The following is a 22,843-nucleotide window of genomic DNA, read 5'->3' as shown; positions in this document are numbered from 1 at the left end:
TCTGTCCTCCGATCAGGCTGCTCCTCCTGGAGGATCCTCTATCACGGCAGTAGGGCCAGGTGCTGCAGCCGGGCCTTCTGTGTCCACCTTCATGCTTGGAAATTGAGCGGCGAGGTGGCGTGGCCGACAGCCGAAGATGGCGGGCACTAGAGGAGATAGCCCCCCCCCGGTGGCCTTGGTCTATTGAGGAGAGTGATGAGTGGCCCAGCGATGGTTGTGGAGGGAGTCGCGGCCAGCTGGGCTCCGGCTGTAAAGACTGATAACCTGTGGCCCAGTTCCGCGCTTACCCTAAAGCAACAAAGTCTGAGTGCGGGAGGCATTGCAACTGATCCTGCGCTCGGATGTGAGTTGGACTGAGCCGGCCTGAGTGTGCTGAACCGGCGAACTGGGCGGCGCAGCCGGAGTGCGCGGCTCATGAGCACTGTGAACCTGATAGGCCGTGCGGAGGTCCGAGTGAATGCAGCGGCTCTCCAAACAGTGTGGGCTGCGTGTAACTGAGGACTGCCTCCAATGGAGTCGTGAAGTTGAGACCACCCTACAGGACTCGGGCTCTACTCTGGTAGTCGCTTTGGGGGAGTTTGAACTAGGACAGTGGACAGCAGTCCCCCCACATTGGCTTGCACCTTAGACTGTGCAGGAGCAGTGTCTGGGAAGGGGGGGGGCCTGCGGTGGGTGGGCCCCACGAAAATAGTCGAGCTGCATTTCACAGAACTTCCCAACACACCTATAACCCTGGAGCCTGGCTTGGGCCAGCCACACGGTGCGCATTACATTGTGAAGTACTGGAAAAGGGCTACTGAAGTGGGGGTGCATACACCTCCCCCCTCTTTGTTTTTCCTGCATATGTGGTGAGGATGAGACCAACTCAAAATGCAAATGCCCCCCCTTTGACTGCAGATGATATTGTGCCCCCTACTCAGGACCTCTCCCTCTCCTGATTAACAAGACATTATCCTCAAGGACATTAGGGAATCCCAGAAAGTACTGAAACAACAATTAGGAGCGCTCACCACAGATGTCAGCCTTCTCAAAGCTGAACATAAGCAATTGGCAGGAAAAGACACAATGACACTTTTTTTTATAACCCCATGGCGCATGGAACAAACAGAAGTGGTTGCTCGGCTTCAGACACAAGTTGGGGAACTGCAGGACCGGGTCGAAGATGCCGAAGAACTGTCCTGCAGGAATAATGTCCGATTACTTGGGCTTCCTGAAAACTGCAGAGGTAACAACCCCACCCAACTTATAGAGCATTGGTGCTCACTGTGGTGGCTTCGGGAGACCTAACCAAGCTGTTTAGTGTGGAGAAGGCTCACAGAGTTCCCACCAGGTGTCGAACGCAGGGATCACTGCCCAGGCCAATCCTGGCCCGGATCCTCACTTACAAAGATAGGGATACCCTTCTCCGAAACACACAGGAAAATGCTCCCATCCAGCACAAGAATGCCAAAATCTCTCTATTTCTGGATTATGATATACATGTTCACTGTTTACGAGCCTCCTACAAGGGGTCATGAAACACTTGCAACAGCTCAACCTTAAGTATGTCCTCCTGTTCCCTGCCCGTTGCAAAATCATTTATGAACACACAGGTCATTTCTTCGAGGACCCGGAGGCGGCTTGGGACTGGATTGAAAATACTTTTCCAGGATACACACAGGCGCCCACCTCACACCGGACTAGGCAGAGGCACACTAAACAGCGACACACAGTGTGCACTAGCCAAGATGGAGAATCCATTCCTACCCAGGAACAAGTGCTGAAGGGGCAGCGCGTGTTGCTTCAGACAGCGACCATCCTACGAGATACAAGGACATTACTTGACAATGAGACTTCATCAGGCGGCACAACCCTATGGATTCTGAAAGCAGCCTGTTACTATTCCCAACCATAACTAAACAATCTGACAACGAACTACTAGGCTGAGAAAAGGTAATAGCTGTGTGCAGATAAAAGGAAGTGCTCATGCCTAGTTCTATTAAACACATTGTACATTAACTTCTGGGTTTATTGGAGGCGGCGGCTGTACCTGTTGGCTGCTCACGTGCACTGGCACCTGTGCCACACAACACAGCTGGACCTTGATGCTTGTATATCACTAGGATTGCAAGGGCTGGTTTTCTTTCATTTCACTCTGTGTGATACCATTATCCTGTGTGGGGGGGACGGGGCGCCAGGACCCAAGCCCGGAAAGGCACTCAATATGGGATACGTTCTAAGGCCACATGAGTGGATGCAGCTGATCAGTGTCCACTACAACCCCATGGGCGCACGCACAGAACTCTTCGAGTGGTTGAATCATTATGTTTTTTGTTTGGTTGAACAGTTTACGAGTTGGACCGTATCGTTGTAAAATTGCTGTTAATTGTTTGGGGAAGCAAAACCTTGCATTTGCATAAGTGTTGTGTTGGGTTTGTGCACTGTATGCATTGCATTTAGCTTCAATGGCTGCATTACCTCACTATAATTTCACAACCTGGAATGTAAGGGTAAGTGTTCTGTCCATAAACCTCATTGAATCTATGCCCAACTGTGCAGACACAATTCACAGATAGTGTTTTTACAGGAGACACAATGACGTCATCAGAGGCCCACAACCTCTGAAAGAAATGATGGGGGCAGATATTCAATACCTCATACTCTGCGTTTGCAGGGGAGCTGCTGTTTGGCTCCAGGTGGGGGTTCCCTTTGAGGCATTAGATACCCGCATTGACAAAAATGGTAGATATGCATTAATCCGGGGCAGGCTGGATGGTTCTCCGGTAGTTCTGTGCAGCCTTTATTCCCCAAATATTTAACTGGAGCCTTTCTTGGCCCAAGTCAGCGCAGCGCCGTCGGACTGGGCAATGTATCCATGGATACTTGGGGGTGACTACAATGCTGTACTAGACATGAATCTAGACTTTTTGCACCCCCCACTGCCAGGGGCCTCAGTAGTCCGACAGGCAAAGGCCCTTTCATCATGGGTGCAGGGTTGGACACTGGCAGATATATAGCGTAGTAGGATGGTGGGAATGCAGGAATATTCATTCTACTCAGCAATGCATGTCCTGCATACACAAATAGATTGCATACTATCTTCTCCTACACTGCTGGCTCAAATCACACACACTACCTATCTGCATAATTCTCTGTCAGATCTCAGCTCCTTATAGCTTACATTGTCTTGGGGATGTGTACCTTCCCCGGTCCCGACATGGAAACTCAACCCCCTCCTACTGGAAGATGGGGCTCTCTGTGCACATTTGGCAACCACTATAGATACATATTTTACGACCAATGCAAATAAAGCATCCACACAATTAGTGGAGTGGGAGGCCTTCAAAGTGATGTCAAATGGGGGCAACGATAAGCTCAGTATTTGGGGTGCGACCTAAAGAGGGTAGAAGTGAGCCTGGACACTTTAGAACGGGAAGTGGGGATCAATTAGTACACAGGATTACTGGAGCTCTTACGAGTCCCGGGCTATCGTGCGTACATTCAGAGAATTCATACAGAGGCTGACTGAACCGGCACATTGCTCTGCCCGCCTGATTAGAGATGCCCCCCCTTGCAGCCCATACTTGAGATTAATGCTCCGTGGTATACCCATGTGGTCTGACAAATTGGACTGAATGAGGCTTCCCAAGAATATTATGAACAACTGTACACAGCTCTCCAAGCAGCGGGATCGCAAGCAATTGATACCCTCTTAGAGGCTGTACAGCTGCCGAGAGTGACAGCAACAGATGGGGAAACACTTGAGGCACCAATTATTGCACGGAGATCCGAGAGGCTATTGGAGACCTGTCATGTAACAAAACCCCGGGACGGGGTGGCCTACCTGTGGAACTCTGTGCCACGTTTACATCGCAATTGCTGCCCCGGCTGGAGCGCCTTAATTGTGCCTCACTGGAAGAAGGCGCTCTACCCCGCACAGACCCTCATTATGTCTTTACCTAAATCAAGCAGATATCACGGCATACAGGCCTCTGTCACTATTGAACACGGAGTACAAAATACTGGCTGGCAGGCTTCTCCCCTTTTGTCAAAAACTCATTCACGCGGATCAATGTGGCTTTGTGCCCCGGAACACATTGTTGAACATAAGCAGACTTTATTGAGTAATGTGCACAACAGCTGACAATCTTCCCAGGACAGGGTGCCTCTCCTTGAATCTCCATGAAGCTTTTGACACACTTAGCTGGGAGTACATGCTGGCGGCTCTTACGCGGTATGGGATCCCATGTGAGCTTGTCAGTTGGGTCAAATTACTGTACACCTTCCCACCTGCAAAGGCCCACACATGTGCCCATATCTCAGGCCCCTACTAGATACAGCTTGGCACAAGACAGGAATGCCCATTATCCCTTATACTCTTTGTGTTGGCCCTGGTACCCCTAGCCCACATGTTAACGTCGAGATGCAGCAAACTGGGGTATCCCGATGTGTAACGTGACCCATGCAACAATATTAAACTACATACCAGGGACCTTCACTGTAATCTACTAACTGTGGTTCAAATCTTCCCTCCATTCCAGTTAGTTTTGGGACTTGCCTTTAATGTAGGCAAATCACACACATTTTCATTTAGAGAGGAGTTCCAACAACGTGTAATCCCCTTTAGGGTAGCTGAGATGGCCGTAGCCACTGACGTTCAAGTACCTGGCAATCCATGTGTATAGAATGCAGCTGAACCTACTTGATGGGAACCTACAACGGGCGAGCACCTCTATACAATCCTAGGTCACATATTGAGTTTCTCTCCCCTCTTTGTAGCGGGCACTTAGCTATTGCTAAAATGGTAATGCTCCTGCAAATATACTTTTTCACGTGCACTGGCACCTGTGCCACACAACACAGCTGGACCTTGATGCTTGTACATCACTAGGATTGCAAGGGCTCCATACAATCCTAGGTCACATATTGAGTTTCTCCCCTCTCTGTAGAGGGCACTTAGCTATTGCAAAAATGGTAATGCTCCTGCAAATATACTTTTTCACTAACTTACCTGTGGTTATTCCAGCTGTAGTGTTCAAAACGCTGTATAAATTAGTGCCCGACTTAATATGGGGTACAGGCCAACGCTGAGTCAGTCTGACAAAGCTGCAACTGCCGTTGGAGGCTGAAGGCATGGGGGCTTCCGATTTCAGAGCTTACTGCCTGGCAAGCCAATTAAAATGGGTTCTTACTGTCTAGCGGGCCGTAACCTACAAGAAATAGCATACACCTCTGGGATGACTACACAAGGGATGTTGAATACACTGCTGCTTCCTGGGATACCGGGCTTGGATGTGGTTCCAGCGCTCCGTGTAGGAACCGATTACCGTCGGCACGCAATCCTCATCGGCTTCAAGAAACTACTCTAGAAAGTGTTTTCCTGTCGACACTACTCTTCAAGACCAAGAACGTCCATTCCGGTCGACCCTTATACTACTGAAAGTAGCACTTACATACTGGAGGATGGCTCTAAAATACACTGCACACGCCACACCATATGCCCCCAATATCCCACTACTGGCAGTGCCTACCCCTGCTGGGACTAACGCACCACAGATGTTCCAGATGGGAACAAGCTGGAGTAACTAATATAGGTGCACTATTTAGTAACGCCTCCCTACTTTACCATGGAGATTTTATACATGAATAGGGGCTCACAGACACACTTCTTCTGCACGCCACCCTTCCACATTATGTCAAGCAGTGGTGGGCCCCCGACGGGACTGAACCACCAAATCATGAACTAGTGCACTCAATATATCTAATGGGCACTGATAGACACCTGACACAGTGGATGTACCGGGGCATACAGGCCCACTGACCCTAGCCTTTACTACTGTTCCAGACTAAGTGGAGCACAGACTTGAGAAGGTTTCTATCAGATAAAGAATGGGCTTCCATGCTTGCCTACCCGAATGGGGTTCTTTAACTCCTGATTCAAGTTTGTACAATATATGATAAATCAAAGGGCGTGTCTCAGCCTGCATCAGTTACACACCATGTTCCCTTAAGTGGCAGTGAATTGTTGAAGATGTCCAGGGCAGGACGCTGGCCGACTACATATGTTATGGTCCTGTCCTGCCCTCTACACAAACTGGACACAGATATTGGCCACTCTTCGGGAGGTTGTGGGTGGGAGCACAAAGCGGAGAGTTGCCTACTGGACCTGTATCCTTGCACTAAAGGCTACGGGATGCAGGTGAAATTTGCCAACCTGGCGCTCAGACTCGCGAAACACCCTATAACTCGATGCTGCAAGTCAGTGGTCCCGCCCACCCTGCTTGCCTGGGGAGAGGAAATGGGTGGTGGGGTAGGGCTGAAAGTGAGGCGCTGCACAGGAAAGAATACCGTTAAGTGCAGGAAAAACCCATCACTTTGACCTGGGACCTTCTAATACAGTCCTTAAAGGTTCAGGAGACGACTGTGACCTAATCCACCGAAAGCACATTACAGATGAACACTTTTGACTCCTGTGCAACATCTAGCCCCACTTAGAGCTGAAGTACAGGTGAATCTAAGAACACAGCTTAAGATGACAGCAGGGGATGTGAACTCTCCTGCCTCCTCCACAACACCACACCCGAATAGCCTTAAATATTGTCATTAAACGCTGGCACTTAGTACCAACTTAGTTCACTCCTTCATACTCCTCTTTCTTTATATAGGGCACACCTGTTGGTTTGAGCAGGTGGGGTTTTGAAATGCTATGCTATTTCGCAGTACATAACACCGTCTCCTTAATAATGCTTTGTTGCTAGGAAATGTAATGTTAGACACTTCTTTCTTGCTCGATACTCTAACCTAAACATGAACAGAAATGTCCATATGGGTACTGTACAACTGAGTAACTTGCTATCTTATTGCATAACTAAAATGTACTGGACACATTGCTTTATAAGAGTTATTATTGACAAAACCCAATAGTTTCTTACAAAAAAAGAATTCGACCTTCCACAGGAGTAGTTGGATGGCATCTCGTCAGTGAGGTGTCACTCGACTAAAACTGAATATGCCACTCTGCCGATAGAGACTTCTAACTGCAGATTCCTCACCTTCTTATATTCCGCACCTTCTTATATTCCCCAGGCATCAGAATGTATTCAGAAAATCTTATGAAGTACATCTGCACACTAAGTGGCATTGTTCTGCTACTCATCAATTTCGTCTGCTTCGGAAGTGATGTCGCGTGCCTATATAGTTGCCACCCTGGCGCGATGGCATCCGTTCCAGAGAGCTGCCTCATTAAATTTTTGACTAACTTTTTTCAACTTTTTGTCAACTCTCTTGAGCTTTTAGCTCCAAATGTGCTAGGGAATCATGCCCCCTGTCAGATCCCCACTTGGTGTATCTCTGATGCCTGGAGTCATGTCGCAACCTCAAGGCCTGCGCAGAGTGCAAGTGGGTGTACCCGAAGGCGATCCGAGCGTGGTCAATGAAGCTCTTGGCAGCACAGTAAAAGAAGGCTCTGTACTGCTCCCATTCTCAGTGCTGCAGTAGATCTCAGAGCTGATCTCACGGTTGTTGGTCTTCCCGCTCCAAGACTGCTTCTTCAAAGTCTGGTAAATTAAAATAAATAAACACAAAAAGAACTCGAAGCGCTCCTAGGCTTCTCCTTCTTGCCATCGTGCTTCCTGACCTGCACTCCACCTATGGAGCCACCATCCAGCACAGCCATCCTGTTGGTGGCAGGATCGGGCAGCGCCTACCTCAATGGGCGACTAACATCAAACAAATGGGTGTTTCAGACTGTGCAGAAGGGGTATGTCCTACTATTTGTAGAAACTCTTCAGTTTCTCCCACCATACCAGGAATGGCTGATGCAGGACTACCTCTCCTTGCTTCTTTAGGGAGTGCAGGCTCCTTTGGGCATGGTTGCTACTCCTGCTACTTTCTGGTGCCAATAAATAAGGGGCCTCCGCCCTGTACTAGATCTGCACCCTCTCAAAACCTTCCTGAGAAAAAAGAAATTCAAAATGCTCACATTGGCTCAGGTGCTTCTCTGCCCTGAAGACTGGAATGTTAGTGCGGTATCTGCAGGATGCATATTTCCACATCCCTGTCCTGCGGGCCTATTGTCATTGCCTGCGGTTCACAGTGGGCAGCAACCGTTTCCAGTTAGCTATGCTCCCTTTTGGCCTCACCAGTGACCCTCGGGTGTTCACAAAGGTGATGGCAGTGGTTCTAACTCATCTGCGACAGTTGGGGATCCCAGTCTTCCCCCTACCTCGATAACTGGCTATTGACGGCAAGCTCGCTCTAGGCTGTTGTCTCCCACCTCCAGACTATGGCAAACCTTCTGCATTTGCTAGGATTCACTGTCGACATGCCAAAGTCACACTAGACTCCTCTCAGATGCTCCCTTTCATCTGAGCCATTCTGGACTCAGTTAAGTTCCACACTTGCCTGCGGAGTGGCAAGTCCAAGATGTTTAGGCTATGATTCCGATGTTTCGGCCTCTATCCTGAATTTTGGTAAGACTGACTCAAAGGCTGCTGCGACTCGTGGCCTCCTGCTGGTACAACATGCCTGATGGCGCATGCAGCCTATGCAGTGGGACCTGACGTCCCAGAGGGCCCAGCATCAGGAAAACCTTCCCATCCTGGTCCAGATATCGGAGGGAACTTCATAGGACCTGCAATGGTGGCTGATAAACGGCAATTTGGTCAACGACAGATCTCTCTCCATTCCCCACCCAGAGCTCACAATGGTGACAGATGAGGTGGCCATCTGGGAGGTGGTGGCGATCAGAAAGCTCTGGTCTCTGTATAATCTCTGCTCCATATCAACTTGTTTTAGTTGAAAGCAATTCGCTTGGCATTGAATGCCTTTCATCCATCCAACAAAGCCAAAGGCGTGCCAGTCTGCGCCCGTCCGCGCCCATACGGGTCCAGGGGCCACAACCCCTGGCCTTATCAGGCCGCCTAGACTTGTTTGAGGCGAAACAACTATATGCCTTGAGATCCATACTCGATCATCCAGTCGCCGCCTTTGAAGAGTTCGACCAGCTTCTGCAACACTGCACCCATTGTTCCTTTTCATTGGACGTCCCGCAGCTTTGCAGTCGCTTTACTCGGAGGACTCCCATTTCTTCCCCCTTGGGCTATACTTTTTTTTAGTGTTAACTGTCGCTCTCTGCCCAAACACAGGCATGAGATTTTCGATCTTCTCACTGACGAATCCCCTGACGGACTCTTCATTACCGAAACCTGGCTTCACGACTATTCTGGTCCTGATGTAGCAGAAGCTTTACCCACTGGGTATGCCATTGTTGGGTGTGACCGCCCCAAGAAAATTGGAGGTGGCGTGGCAATCATATTCAAAGACACCTACCTGTGTCAGTTAGACCCTGTCGCTCTAGTCAGCTGTGAGGCCGCACACTTTAGGCTTGCTTTGCACCCTAAGACCACTCTCACTGGCCTGCTAGTCTATCGACCTCCAGGTCCGGCCAATGCCTGGCAGGTCTCGTTCATCGATTACATAAGTTCGGTCCTTTCTTTGTCCAGCAACTTTTTAGTTGTGGGTGATCTTAATGTTCATCTGGAAGACCCCACAAATAGTTTGAGCATTAATCTCATTGCCGACCTGGCTGCCATGAACCTCACCCTTCAGAATAATGGTCCCACCCATAGGGGCGGTCATCTACTTGACCCCATCTTTTCCAATATTCCTCAGTTATTTTGTTCTCCATCCATACCGATTCTTTGGTCTGACCATTATTTAATTAAGTTTTCAATTGTCAGTACCGATGCATTGACTAGTAGTAGATCTGCTGAGAGCATAAAGAAGAGAGACTGGACAAAAATTAGACATAGGTGCTCTCAATAAAGCTCTGGCTGACCACTCGCCGTATAGTCGGCCAGACCTAGCAGATATTGAAACAGAAGCTTGTGCCGTGAATGCCTGGCTTCGTAAAGCCATTGATACTTGCCTTCCTTCAGTTTTGAAGAAAAGTTCCACTCACAAAACTCCCGCCCCCTGGTATAATGAGTCTCTTCAAATTGTTAAATCTCGATGCAAAAAATTAGAACGAGCCTGGAGAAGGGATTATTCCGCTTCCACTTGCCTCGCTTATAAAACTGAGCTGAAGCATTATCACAAAGCCTGTGCCCAGACTAGGGCAAGCTATGTGAATAAAATGATTTCTGAAGCGGTTAATAAATCTAAAACTCTGTTTAGCGTGGTCAAGGAACTTGCTGGCTCCAGGACTACAGCCACCCTTCCCTCCCAATCTAATAATAAATGCGACGAGCTCGCACAGTACTTTATCGCAAAGATAGAAAACATACATCAGGACATTGCCGCTCATGGAGCTAGTAATATCAGTAATAGTTCAGTCAACCAGCTCCATGCCGTTAGTGGGGTCGTTGTCTTCCCAATACAATCATGGGTTCCACTCCTGTCTTGGCCTGTTCTTCTTCCTTCAACCCTCTTGGAGACCCTGAGCAAGGTTAAGTCTGGCTCGCCTTTGGATCCGGTACCTGTCTCCATACTCCGCTCCTTGGACCTCCCTCAGCTTTCTACCATCTGCACGTTGCTTAATCACTCCTTAAATTTGGCTACTGCCCCCAGTTGCTGGAAGCATGCTATGGTCACCCCACTTTTGAAACAATCCACTGCCAATCCCAATGTCTCCTCCAATTATCGTCCCATTTCTTTATTACCTATTTTTTCTAAAGTCCTAGAGAGACACATTCACGTACACTTGTCTCAGTACGTTGCGCTCAACAACTTATTACACCCCTCTCAGTCCGGTTTTCGCCCGGGATTTTCCACCGAGACTACTCTCTTGGGCGTGACTGAAAATCTACGCTTGCTTCTGGATCGAGGGGAAACAGCCGCACTGATATTGCTCGATCTCAGTGCGGCATTTGATACTGTATCCCACAACATCCTCATCAGAGCTCTTGCGAACATTAGTATTGGGGGTATAGTCTTGGATTGGCTCTCGTCCTTTTTGAAGGATCGGATTTTTCACATTTGTTCCCACTCATCCACTTCTATCCTGAGTCCTCTTTTGTTTAATCTTTGTTACCCCTCTGGCTTATATTGCTCAAAGGTCTGGTCTGAATTTATTTACCTATGCCGACGATTCTCAAATTGTTTTTTCCCTATCCCACGCCGACCCTACTTCGCCATCCCAGCTGCAAACAGGACTCAGCGACATAGCCTGCTGGATGAACAGCAACCTGCTGAAATTAAATGGTGGGAAAACTGGGGTCCTGGTATTGGGTAACAAACCAGATCTTTGGAGTCCGAGGCATTGGCCCTCTGCCATGGGTGCCCTGCCGGTTCCGTCTGAACGTGTGCGTTACCTTGGAGTGACCATCGATAAGGGGTTATCCATGAAAGACCAAGCCAACAAGGTTGCAGCCAACTGCTTTACCATCTTGCAGTGGCTCAGAAAAATCTTCTGGCTACTCCCCTCGGACACCCGGAGATTGGTGGTGGGCGCCTTGGTGACCTCCAGATTGGACTATGGCAACGTGCTCTATCTGGGGTCTACCAAGGCGGTCACTCACCGCCTCCAACTGGTCCAGAATGCCGCTGCTCGGCTCCTTTGTGGTTGTCGAAAAACAGACCATATTACGGAGCGTCTGAGGGAACTCCATTGGCTCCGCATCGAAAGTCGTGTAAAGTTTAAAGCTCTCAGCTACATGCACAATATTAAGGCGGGTGTAGCTCCCCTTTACCTTCAGTCTCTTGTTAAGCCCTACATTCCTTCTCGCTCCCTTCGCTCCTTTTCTCAACACCTATTCTGTGTGCCCAAGTTCAGGCTGTCCAGAATGGGTGGTAGTGCCTTTTTTACTCTAGGACCCAAACTTTGGAACTCCCTCCCTTTGGCTATTCGTATGGATGACAGCCATGCTTGCTTTCGAAGGGCAGTGAAGACCTGGCTCTTTGATCAGTAGTTTTCTTGTCTTGGGTCAGGTTGTTTTGGTCAATTAGCGCCGGGAAACCCATTCGGGTAGCTGTCGCGCTTTACAAACTCAATAAATAAATAAATCAAAGGAAGGCTTTTCCAGGTGTTCATGGACAACACCACCATGGTACTGCAACAAACGGAGCTGTGGATTCTACCAGGAGTTGCTGGACATAGCTGGAATGTTGGGACATTTTCCTTGTTGTACAACCTTTGCGGGATATCTGAATGCCAGGGCAGACAAACTCAGCTGTTGCTGCCTCGACGATCACAGGTCTAATCCACATCCGGAGTTGGTGCAAGGTATTGTGTGAGACTGGGGACAACCTTGACTCGATCTTTTCGCCACCACTGAGAACACTCAGTGTCAGCCTCTGCGCACTAGTGTTTCTAAAGCTGCTCTCACTCAGACTCGTTCTGCCTAGAGTTTAATTTTGGACTCCTGTACGCCTTTCCGCCGATACCACTCTTGGCCAGAGAGATCAAAAAGACCAGGCCCAAGTAATCCTGGTGGTTCCGTAATGGCTACGGAGACTATGGTATCCAGAACCATTGAACTTTTGTGCATCAGTTCTCCACTCAGGCTGCCCCTTCCGAAGGATCTCCTGTTGCAGCAACTGGGCAGGATTCTACATCTGAACCTGCGTACTGTCCACCTTTATACATGTAGAGAGCAGTGACAGCTGAGAGTTTTCAATCTCTCTCCCGAAGTTTGTGATGGTTCTTCGAATGACCCCAACGGAGCTGCTCATGCTCCCCCCTGGACCCACGACCTAGCACCTTGAGACCCTCACGGGTGAGTAGTGCACTGTACAAACCCTGATTGATTGATCCTGTTTGCCCGCTTGTCTGTTGGCGACGTGCCATCCCACCTGTGACCTGTCATTAACCACAGGCCTGGGCTGCAGAACCTGCCTGATCACGTATTTTTGAGTCTGGTTGATGGTGAGTTCACAATGGGCGAATTTAATAATAGTGTTGTGATTTCGTTTGTGTATGTGAGTGTACCAATATAAGCATTGGTATAATTTTTATCAACAGCAACTATCTTTGTGATGCCTTATTGGGGCCTGCTCTTTGCAGCTCTTGACTCTAAAAACTGTGTTACTGGTGGTTATTACATCGCCCAGAAGGGTCAGTGAGCTTCAGGCTCTGGCGGTCCAACCTCCAGTTTCTTCCCTGACAAACTGGTCCTCCAGACACATGTCTCTATAATGCTAAAGGTGGTCACCCCTTTTCAGTTGGCCAGAGGATTACTCTGCCGGTGTTCTACGCTCCGCCTCATCTGTCCAAGTAGGAGGAGGGACTCAAATCTTGAAACTGTAAAAGAGCTTAGTCATTTTAAATTGTGCACACCAAAGATAATCGGGTGGATGATAAGCCCTCCATTGGGTGCCCAGAGTGAGGAAAGGCAAGGTGGTGTAGAAACGAACCCTCTCCAGATTGATGCTTTTCTGCATAAAAATCAGCTACCCTGTGGCAAAGAAGCAACCCCCAGAGGGCTCACTCCACTTGGGCCAAAGCCGCCACTATTGTGGAAAGCTGCCACGTGGACATCCCCTCATACAGTCATTATGCACTACTTCTTGGACGTGATTGGCATTTCTACCATTGGTTTAATAATGATTTTTTGGTTTAAGCCAGTTTGCAGAACCACATCTAGGGAGGTATTGCTTGGGTTTCTATTCTAAGGTGACTATGCGGTTAGAAGTCTCTATCAGAAGAACAGGTTACTTATCTTCAGTAATACTTTTATGGTTCGAAGTCTCTTATCTAACCGCAGTTTTCTCACAGAACCTCCCCTCTTCCTTGACCAGCAAACCGTGCTTTATTGCCCAAAATGATCTCTTAGGTGCAGTCACTGATCAAAATACTTGTTTTTATGTAGCTCCACATTTTGGTTCGGAACTAGTTATGAAAAATGATCTGCTCCTAGATAGGCATCACACTGTCACTTCTTAAGCGGACAATTCCACCAACTGGTGCTTGGAGGTACTGTTCAAGATTTTCTGGATCCAGTCTGACTCCTGGGAAATATTCTAAGGTGAGAAATCTGCTGTTAAAATCTCTACCAGAAAAAGCATTACCAAAGGTAAGTAACTTGTTCATTAGGACAAATTTGTGGTTTGGTGTGGTACTTGAATAGACCCTCTACAGGCAACGTTGTTTGATGTTTTATTATTCATCTTACCCCTAGTTTGGCACGGCTTTGCTCTGGGCACAGTTAAAGGGTATAGCCCGGCTCCTTTGCAGTTGCCGGTTGTTGTTATGCTTTTTTTAAAAAAGGTTACAACACTTGTTTTCTCCCTTCCCCATTGTAATTCCACAGTGGGAACTTAATTTGGCCCTTATGATTCTGATGTGCTCTCCATTCGAGGCACTTCACAGTGGCCCTTTACGGTTTCTTACCCTAAAGACAGTGTTCCTCGTCGCCATTACATCAGCGCAACAGGTGAGTGAGCTTCAAACTCTGTGTCAACCTGCCATAAACTACCTTCTTAGCAGATAAACTGGATCTATGGATGAGGGCATCCTTTTTACTAAAAGGTTTGACACAGTTCCATGTCATTGAAACCATCAACTGTGCTAGCGTTCTATGATCCACCTCATCCATCTACTTAGGAGGAGACACTATCCCTTGGGCTCCAAGTGTGCGCTGAGTTTTTACATAGATCGTACCAAAGAACACCAGGTGAACAATCAGGTCTTTGCAGGGTTTTCTGGTGCGAAAAAAGTCATAGCAGTGCAGAAGAGAACCATCTCCCACTGGATCATGCTCTTCATTAATGTCTGATACACATTGGTTAAAAAAGGCCCCCTCACCCCCCAGGGGGCTGCAGGCTCTCATCCTTCCAGGGTCAAAGCCGATACCACTGTATTGGCATGTGTAGTCCCTGCCCTGGACATTTGCCAGGCGGCTACGTGGGATTCCCTCCATGCTTTCACAAGGCACGATATATTCATAGTCTGGTTCGTCGAGGGGGGGCATTTTGCTTGCTCAGTCCTGCATGACTTAGTCCATCCAGAGACCCACCTCCAATTGGGTACTGTTTTAGTATCCATTCAAAATGTGAGGAATTTGCTGCAGTAGGTCTCTATCAGAAAAAGAAATTACATGTGCTCTTTCTGCTAGAAACTCGATGTAGCCGCAGATTCCTTACCAACACTCCCATTCTCTGCGTTCTGTGGTTAAACTCTTTCCTTTAATAAAATTAGGAGTCTAGGAATCTGCACACAGGTCAAAACAATTGCTTTTGGGGCTCTACGGCTGGATGCATGGACAGTCTCGAAAGCAACGGACATCAGTGAGTGGTGCTTATATAGGCTCCGCACGTCTGATCCGAAGTAGAACTGTCAGTGCGGATGCGCACAGCATCATCATTGGCTGGCAGGGGTACTGCTGAGAAGTTTCCGAATCCAGTCTGACACTTGCAGAATATTCAAAAGATGAGGAATCTACGACTAGATAGAGTATGAAAAAGAGCATTGGGGAAGGTAAATAACTTGTTTTTTTGATACTCATTTTAACTTCACATTCCTCACTGACACACACTCCACCCTGTTCAGTAAAATTGACTAATATTTTGCATAATAAGATGTCGGATTTCTATAGTTCCACGTCTGATGGCACAGACCGAGATCAAAAGCAACCTGACAGTGCGTAGAGGTGGCGTTTATATGGATGCCCCAACGTCCTACCCGCAGCTGCCGCATCAGATGCGGCGCGACATAGTGCCACCTGTCAGCATGCAAGGGAATTGCTTTAAAGTTTCCAGATTCAGTCTGGCACCTGGGGGACATTCACATGGTGAGGAGTTTGCAGTTAGATGGTCTCTTTCAGAAAGGGCGTTATCGAAGGTTATTGACTTGTTCATTTGGAAAGAAGGCTTAAAAGTCAGGAAAAATCCAGCCACAATAGTTAGTGATCCCCAGGTTTGACAAGAAATATAAGACACCAAAAAATTCCCTAGCTTACCTCATTGGTGACCGCTGTGCATATTCGGTGTTGATGCAGGCAGCCCAGCGATGGTCAAGAAACCTGACCGTGCCACCTGAGAGGGCACAATGGCAATCCTTGCCCAATATGATCGTTAGGTGTGCTAAAATATTGGACCTTATATTGGTTAACAGACCATATAAAGGATGCATCAAAGTCAATACTCAATGAGGGGAACAACATTTCTGCATTAACTGGTATGGCAAGGGACAACTGTCTTACCCAGGCAGGGTTGGGTATGTTCCGCCTCTTTCAGACCGCATGTACGCAGTAGGATCCTAGACATGCCATACAATCGCGAATCCTTGTTTGGATGACATGTAAGTAAAGCTCTCCAGTCTATTAAATCTGACACAGTGAATCAGGACCGGTGATACATGCAAAATTGCAAAACAAATGTTTAACAACACTATGAAATGGCAGCACTGGACAGGATAATCATTCTCAGCTTAATTGATAGAACAAGGTGTTCTTAAATAATTCACCTGGTTGCCCCAGAGTGGTTTTACCATATCATCTTTGCATTGGGCTATATCCTGATGACTTGTGATGTCATCCCTGTGTGATAGAAAGCCCACCATTTATCTCCTGATGAGCTCAAAGAGTGGTATGAAGTCAATATGAAGCTCGCTGTGAAAAAGCGGAGTCCAGGAGAGCCCATAGTACCTTAGTAAAGGAACAGAAAGACCTTGCAACCTTCCAAGTAGGCTTCTGAATAGCAATCCCGATCCTCCTGTATCAAAATTATTTTACTGAGATAGAAATTCGATTGGATCATGGGGGAGTTGTAAATGATCCAGAGAAAACAGAAAATGGAAGTGGAAGGGTTAAAATGCGAAAGACCAAGGTCCCCCCAAGAAAAGGACACAAAAAATGAAATGCCAGTAACCCAATGAACACTTCAATGATAAATGAACTAAAGCAGTGGCATTTGTATGGACAAGTGTTGTGTGTTGCATAATTTAAAGCACAGGCTATAGTAAGTCTGCTACCGATAAGTTGTGCATATTTAGAAATTCTGTCCATTTTTTTTAACCATATTGGCAGAGAGGCAAATGTTCATTATTAAATGCTTGTCTGGCAGTGGATTTCGCGGGTTAATTTATCTGCTTCTAGAACACTGATGAAACAACGATTGAGTCTTATTTAATGACTGAAATAACTGCAGCAATGCCAGAAGTTGCGTTATTGGTGTATATTTACTGAGCTTCAATTTTGCACTTGCAGGCTATCATTGAAGACGATTGCCTTCCCATAGACCAGTTTGCTCTCCATCTGTTGGTGCACCTGCTCCATTTGGCATCGGATAATGTTCCAAATGTTCGAGTTCTTCTTGCAAAAACGTTAAAGCAAACACTTTTAGAAAAAGGTAGGTAACGCTGTTATGTATTGTTTCTTTTTGACACATGGTGAGTTCTATTTTTTAATTTGTTTATACTCCTGCAAGACTTCGTACTAATAATATTTACATCCATAAGTAGACCTTTAGAAATCCTTTTCTAAGGTCCACTTTAGGGGAAGTATTTTATTCCTTGCTCTGCTAAATCGGACAAAGTCTGAAGTGTTAAACCTCACTACAGACACAAACAAGCCTTCAAAAGGCCATAGGTATCGCATTTTTTGTTGTTGGAGCTATTGGCATTGTAAATGGCAGTGTCTTTTATTATGTGTTATGGAGTGTATGTATGTAGTGTGTAGTTGAATTTTGTGGGTCAAATTGGATTAGTTAGTTGTGGAATTGTGTGGTGTGGATTTGTGTAGTGGAATAATGTGTTTTTTTTGTAAAACATATGAACCTTCTGTGCACCTTGCAGTGAGATCCCGTGGCGGGACAGTAATTGAATGGAGTGTTGGCACTAGAGCAGTATGCTGATTTCATGTTATTAACCAGCCTGTGGGAAATAAAAGCAGCGGAAAACTCCCTCACACAAAATGGGATGTGCAGGAAGGCGTGCAAATGGAACACTGCTAAATTGTACACCCATTATGGACATGTTTGTTGGAGGCCCCCAGTTACCGTAACTCGTTAAAAACAATCCACACCGTAAAAATCTTTTCACATTGTAGTCAGACTTCTTTCCTTGCGTACTGTGGCAGAAGCATTGCCCTAACTGTATTCTTGCAATGGTGTTTATCACACTCCCCAATTAAAGGGCAGTCGGAAGCCTGTTTAAAAACAAAAATGCAGACAGATGCCGATCTGAAAAAGTGAAATACAACAATGTAAGTTTATTAGCACTATGGCATTTGGGACAGGTGAACATGTGCAGAGTTTGTGTAGGGTGCCCTGCCTGGACGATGTTTGTAAATTGGATTGCTCATCTTAATTTGAAAGGGCCTACCACAATAACCCTGCTCTTTCCAAATGCTGTTTTAGTGCATGTCCAGGGCGTACCCAAGTACTGATTACAAAGGCTGGGGAAAGAAAAGGCAAATGCAGGGCAATAAACCGTTCACTCAGTCTTACCACATATCAGAAGAAAAGACTATAAAACACCCTGAGGAGATAAAGGAAACCCAGTGCTGCAACCGGGCTTTTTCCTCTCTCTTGCCAACAGTGTGTGCTTCTGGCAACATGTCTGTGCCAAAAAAATAAAAAACACCAAAAACAAGGAGCGATGGGCGGAGAGATTAAGTGCATTGAATACAACACTCGTGCACGGGGGGAGAAGCATCGCACGGACTGAGCAAACCAAATGCCATCAGCTAACTTTTACCTCGGCAGAGAGATGATGGGTCTACCTTGTTCCATTTCCTGGTAGCTATATCAAAAATCGTCAGTGCTAATCCACCAGTTGGCCATGTTCACATGCTCTGATAATTGTCTGCAGAATCCTTCGAGGGACATGACCCATTTGCACTCAACCATCGCTGCTGGTAAAAGAGAGCCAATGCCTGCCTCACCTATGGCAGACGCTCCGTGTTATGCGGGTACCATGCAACCAAGCTCGGGCACACCCGAACTGCAGTCCAAATTGCACTCAACCAGCTGCTCCTACTGTCGCCATCACTACCACCGCACATGCCGGGTATACAACAGTAAAGTGTAAGGTATTCACAAGGGTAAAACGGGCAAAGCATGATGAGATCAAGTCCTCCAATCGCTGACAAACGTTTAATCTGCGGGTCATGCGGCTAACATCAAGGCGATGGGCATTTTTAAAAAACATCATCCAACAAGCAGATTTCCTGGCACTGGCATGGGCCACCTCTTTCAGTGGTTAGCAAAAAATTACCGTTTTATGCCGAATGCAAACATGGTAGCCTCTCACATGATTTGGCGAGCTGCCCCCATTTTTATTGCTGTAGACTTGTCAGAGTCTGGCGCCTGTTGGTTTACTGAAAGAGACCCTCATCTCATTAAAAAGGCTCATCTGATAGAGACTACTAGCCGCAGATTCCTTAACGTAGAATTATCCCCAGGCGTGAGACTGTATCCGGAAATTTTTTGAGAGACGGCATCACGCGACTCCGCCCAGGCGACGTCCGCGAGGTCACATAAGTCCCACCTCGGCGTGCCTACGTCAGTTTTTTCCTTATCCGCATGCAACGCGCATCCGGTTCGTGCTCCAGGCCTGTTTAGGCCTTTCCCTTTCGCTATTGTGCGTGTTTGTGGGAACAGTGTGCAGATGCCTTCGGGCTTTAAGACGTGCTAGTCTTATGGACGTCTGATGTCGGCGACGGACCCTCACCTGACTTGCATGTGGTTTTTGGGGGAAGATCACGACTCCACTGATTGCAAGGCGTGCTAACTGTTGAAGCCGAAGTCGCGGCGGGAGCGCCGGATTAAACTTCTCTAGGCTTGCATGTCTAGATTGGCTTTGTTACTTCGATCACCTTCTGCGGAAGGTTTTCGACACAGTCGTCGTCCTCCTCCTCCTTCTCCTAAGCCGCAAGAGCGTGGCTCCCCTGTTGGTAAGTGTCGCAGTTTGTCCCCGAGGGCTGGTTTCCAGCCTGTTAGGGGCGCTGGCTCTCCGTGGGTGATGTGGCCCCGCGTATCATCCCCCTATCTACCGTTTCCCGTGAGGGGCATCGAGAGCCCAGATGGAGGATTATGCGGCGGCTTTGCAGGCCTTACTGGCTTCTGCTCCTTTCCCTCCTGGGACATCGACAGATCCCTTGTGTTGTGCGGGGCCCTCCGTGGCGTCGCCGACTGGCTCGGATCCAGGCTCGGAGGATGTGGTGTCGTTGGGGTGCAGCCGTTCGGGGTTCCCTCCTTCGGACCATGGCGCCTCTGCTTAGCAGCAAACTCCTGCGGGAGTGTCTCTGGTGTCACGGGAGGTCGCCGGGGCTCGGGTCGCATCCCTGAGCCCCTCTTGGCCCTATGAACAGGCAGCGATCTTGTCTGAGGCCGCGGTGATGCCGCTACTGCGGCGCCACCAGGTCGGCGGACTCCCCTCGTCCCATCATGGTTTGAAGCTGGCGGGGGACCTTGCGTCTCTCCCCAGGTCCCTTTCTTCCCTCCACGCAGGCGGCTGCCTCGTTGGAGGTCGAGTCGGCCTTGGTGGCGCCACTGACTTGTCACTCCCCGTGACCCTCTCGTCCCTCCACGCAAGCGGCTGCCTCGTCAGAGGTAGAGTCCGAGCCGTCCCTTAGCCGCCTCGGTTCCGGCCCAGCCCTGGTCTCCTGCGCGGTGTGGTGTGGAGGAGACCTGTCCGGCGTCTTCTTGGACGCTGGACGACGATGACGTCCTGCCTTAGGTTGCGAACTCTACGGCACCGGACAGGCGTCGGGTCGTGGACTCGTCCTTGGACGCACCCTCTTCCCCGGAGGTTGGGTGCCTGCTGGTGCCATCCTCGCCGGAGACTGGCCGCCCGTCGTGGTTTTTCCCCCAACTTTATCAAAGGACGGCTCCTCGCCGTTGCCACGGCCGCGGTTTTTGCCGGAGGAGCCACAGGTCCCCCACTCCTCGGTCCCTCTCTCCTTTCCAGACCTCGCCCTTCCTCACTCCGATTGGCTTAGGAGACAGCCGCCTTAGTTTGAAGCAGTCGCCTACGGAGGAGCTCCTTTCCCCACTGCGGGGCCCTATGGAGGCAGGTGCGGCCTTCGCTCGCGCTGTTTCCACCGTGGGTATTTTGCGCATGGGTGATCCGGCTTTACATTTCCCTGCGGATCATCTTCTGGAAGTTCTCCACCAGGGCTCTGGTGGGAGGGAGCAGCTGCTTCCCTTTAAAGGTTCGCTCCATTCTTCTCTGACGGGGACTTGGGGGCACCCGCCACCGGGGATCCGGTGCCCCAACACCTTCTGCACCTGCACCTTCCAGCACCGCGTGACCCGGTGTGTCTTTCCCTCCACCCCTCTGCCTCGAGTCCCCTTTTGGGGACTGCCTTTCCATCCCTGCCGCTGTTGTTGTCTCCACCATCAGGGGAGGCCCACTTTCTGGACTCTTGAGGGCGCAATATGTTCGCTTTGACCAGTGCGGCACTGTGGGCCTTAATACTTTTTGTGTTTGCTAGGGCCACCTCTTGCTTGTAGGACTCGGTCGAGTCTCTTGGCTCTGCTGCTTCTCAGGAGGATGCTGGAGTTGATTTGTGGCACCATGCGTTGGATGGCCGGGAGCTGGCTGCTTTTATTCTTCACTCTGCTCTGGACATCTCGGAGGGGCTTGATCGTGCCATGGCTTCTTCGGTTGCCCTTCGCTGCCATGCTTGGCTTCGGGAAGCTCGGCCATCCGGAGGTTCTTGGCGGTGTTTCGGCCTCCTCCTCTTCCTCCTCCTCCTCCTCCTCTTCCTCTTCCTCTTCCTCCTCCTTCTCCCCCTCAGTGACCTGTGAGTTGATCTGGACTTTGGATGCTCTTCTTTCGTTTGGGCGGGTCGCCCCAGTTGTGTGATCTGTGTGCTTCATGTGCATTCGAGTCCAATTGTTGGGACTGTGGTACTGTTGGCTGCTGGCCGGCCCTTCTTCACTTTGTTTTTTTTCTGGGTTATCTACACCAGGTTGGCCCTGAGATTAGGCCTTATGTTTTTTTCTCTTTGGCCGCTTGACAAGCATTCCGCTGGGGTTTTTACCCGCAGCTCTTTCTGTTGTCCTCTGCTGCGGACGTTTCTTCCTAAGAGGGTTCCCATGTCTTGGGACATAACATACCCTATGTGGGGTAATGGTAGCTGTTCTATAGCTTGTTCTGTGCTGGGGAGTTGTGGTCGCCTTCGTGCCTCTGCTCTCCATGGCGTTTATGTACGTTGCAGGTGAAATTCCCTTATTGCTGGTTTGGAAAGCCTTTGAGACGCCCCAGGGTGTCCTTCTCCGGGGTCGCTGCGCTGTTCGCCTGGTCTGTCTGCGGCCTGGCGTCGTGGCTCTGGTTATACTTCTTTTTGGGTCGTCAGTGCGGGCCCCTCTCTGAGGTGTGCACAGGCCCTTCTTCACCTTCATGTTCTCTGTCGTGGGGGCTGAGATGGATTTTGTGTTCCTCCCTTTTTCAGGCGCAGCCTGCCCGGTTTTCCTGGGTGCCCCGGGCTACTCTTTCTGCATCCGACTGCTTATTGCTGTTGGTGCCGTTCTGTCCGGTCTCTTGACTTCTGGCTGTGGTGGGCTCAGCTGCACTCTTCGCGGGGTGTGTTCCAGGTGGGGGGGCTTGCCTTCTTTTTCCCTCGTCTCCTTGGAGCCTCTAGGTTGATCTTCTTCCTCTTCATTGCCTTGGCCGTGGGTGGAGGTTCTGTTGCCTTGTATGGGCGTGGGGTGCTTCGGCTTCCCCTTGCCTTGCCCTTATTTCCTCAGTTGAGTGTGAACGGGCTTCCTCTTCTTTCTTCTTCCCACACCCCCCCTTGGGGTCGGTGGTGTTCTGCTTGTAGGGGTACCCCTTGCCTGGAGGGATGGGGCTCCTCACCCTGTCCGTTGGACTAGTCCCCGGTGGGACCCACTGTTATGTCCAGGCTGGTGGGTTCCTCTCGCAGACCCTCCTTCCCAGTGGGTGTGGCTAGCATAATTAGCATAAAGTCCTCAGTTTTGA

At 49.0% G+C, this 22,843-nt stretch overlaps 1 protein-coding gene across 5 annotated transcripts in view; it reads left to right on the top strand.

The window, feature by feature from the left end:
- PPP4R1 (protein phosphatase 4 regulatory subunit 1) overlaps positions 1–22,843 on the top strand; it is a 689,584-nt gene that overhangs the window by 654,785 nt on the left and 11,956 nt on the right. For all 5 annotated transcript variants that reach the window (XM_078688139.1, XM_078688143.1, XM_078688140.1 and 2 more), the window contains one exon: positions 17,124–17,265. In XM_078688139.1, the coding sequence (XP_078544265.1) occupies positions 17,124–17,265 (142 nt within the window). The remainder of the gene's footprint in view (positions 1–17,123; positions 17,266–22,843) is intronic.

This window comes from Lissotriton helveticus, chromosome 4_1 (assembly GCF_964261635.1).
Source record: "Lissotriton helveticus chromosome 4_1, aLisHel1.1, whole genome shotgun sequence".
Lineage (NCBI taxonomy): Eukaryota > Metazoa > Chordata > Amphibia > Caudata > Salamandridae > Lissotriton > Lissotriton helveticus.
Note: the sequence above shows the minus strand (reverse complement) of the source record. Positions and strands in the feature narration are given on the sequence as shown.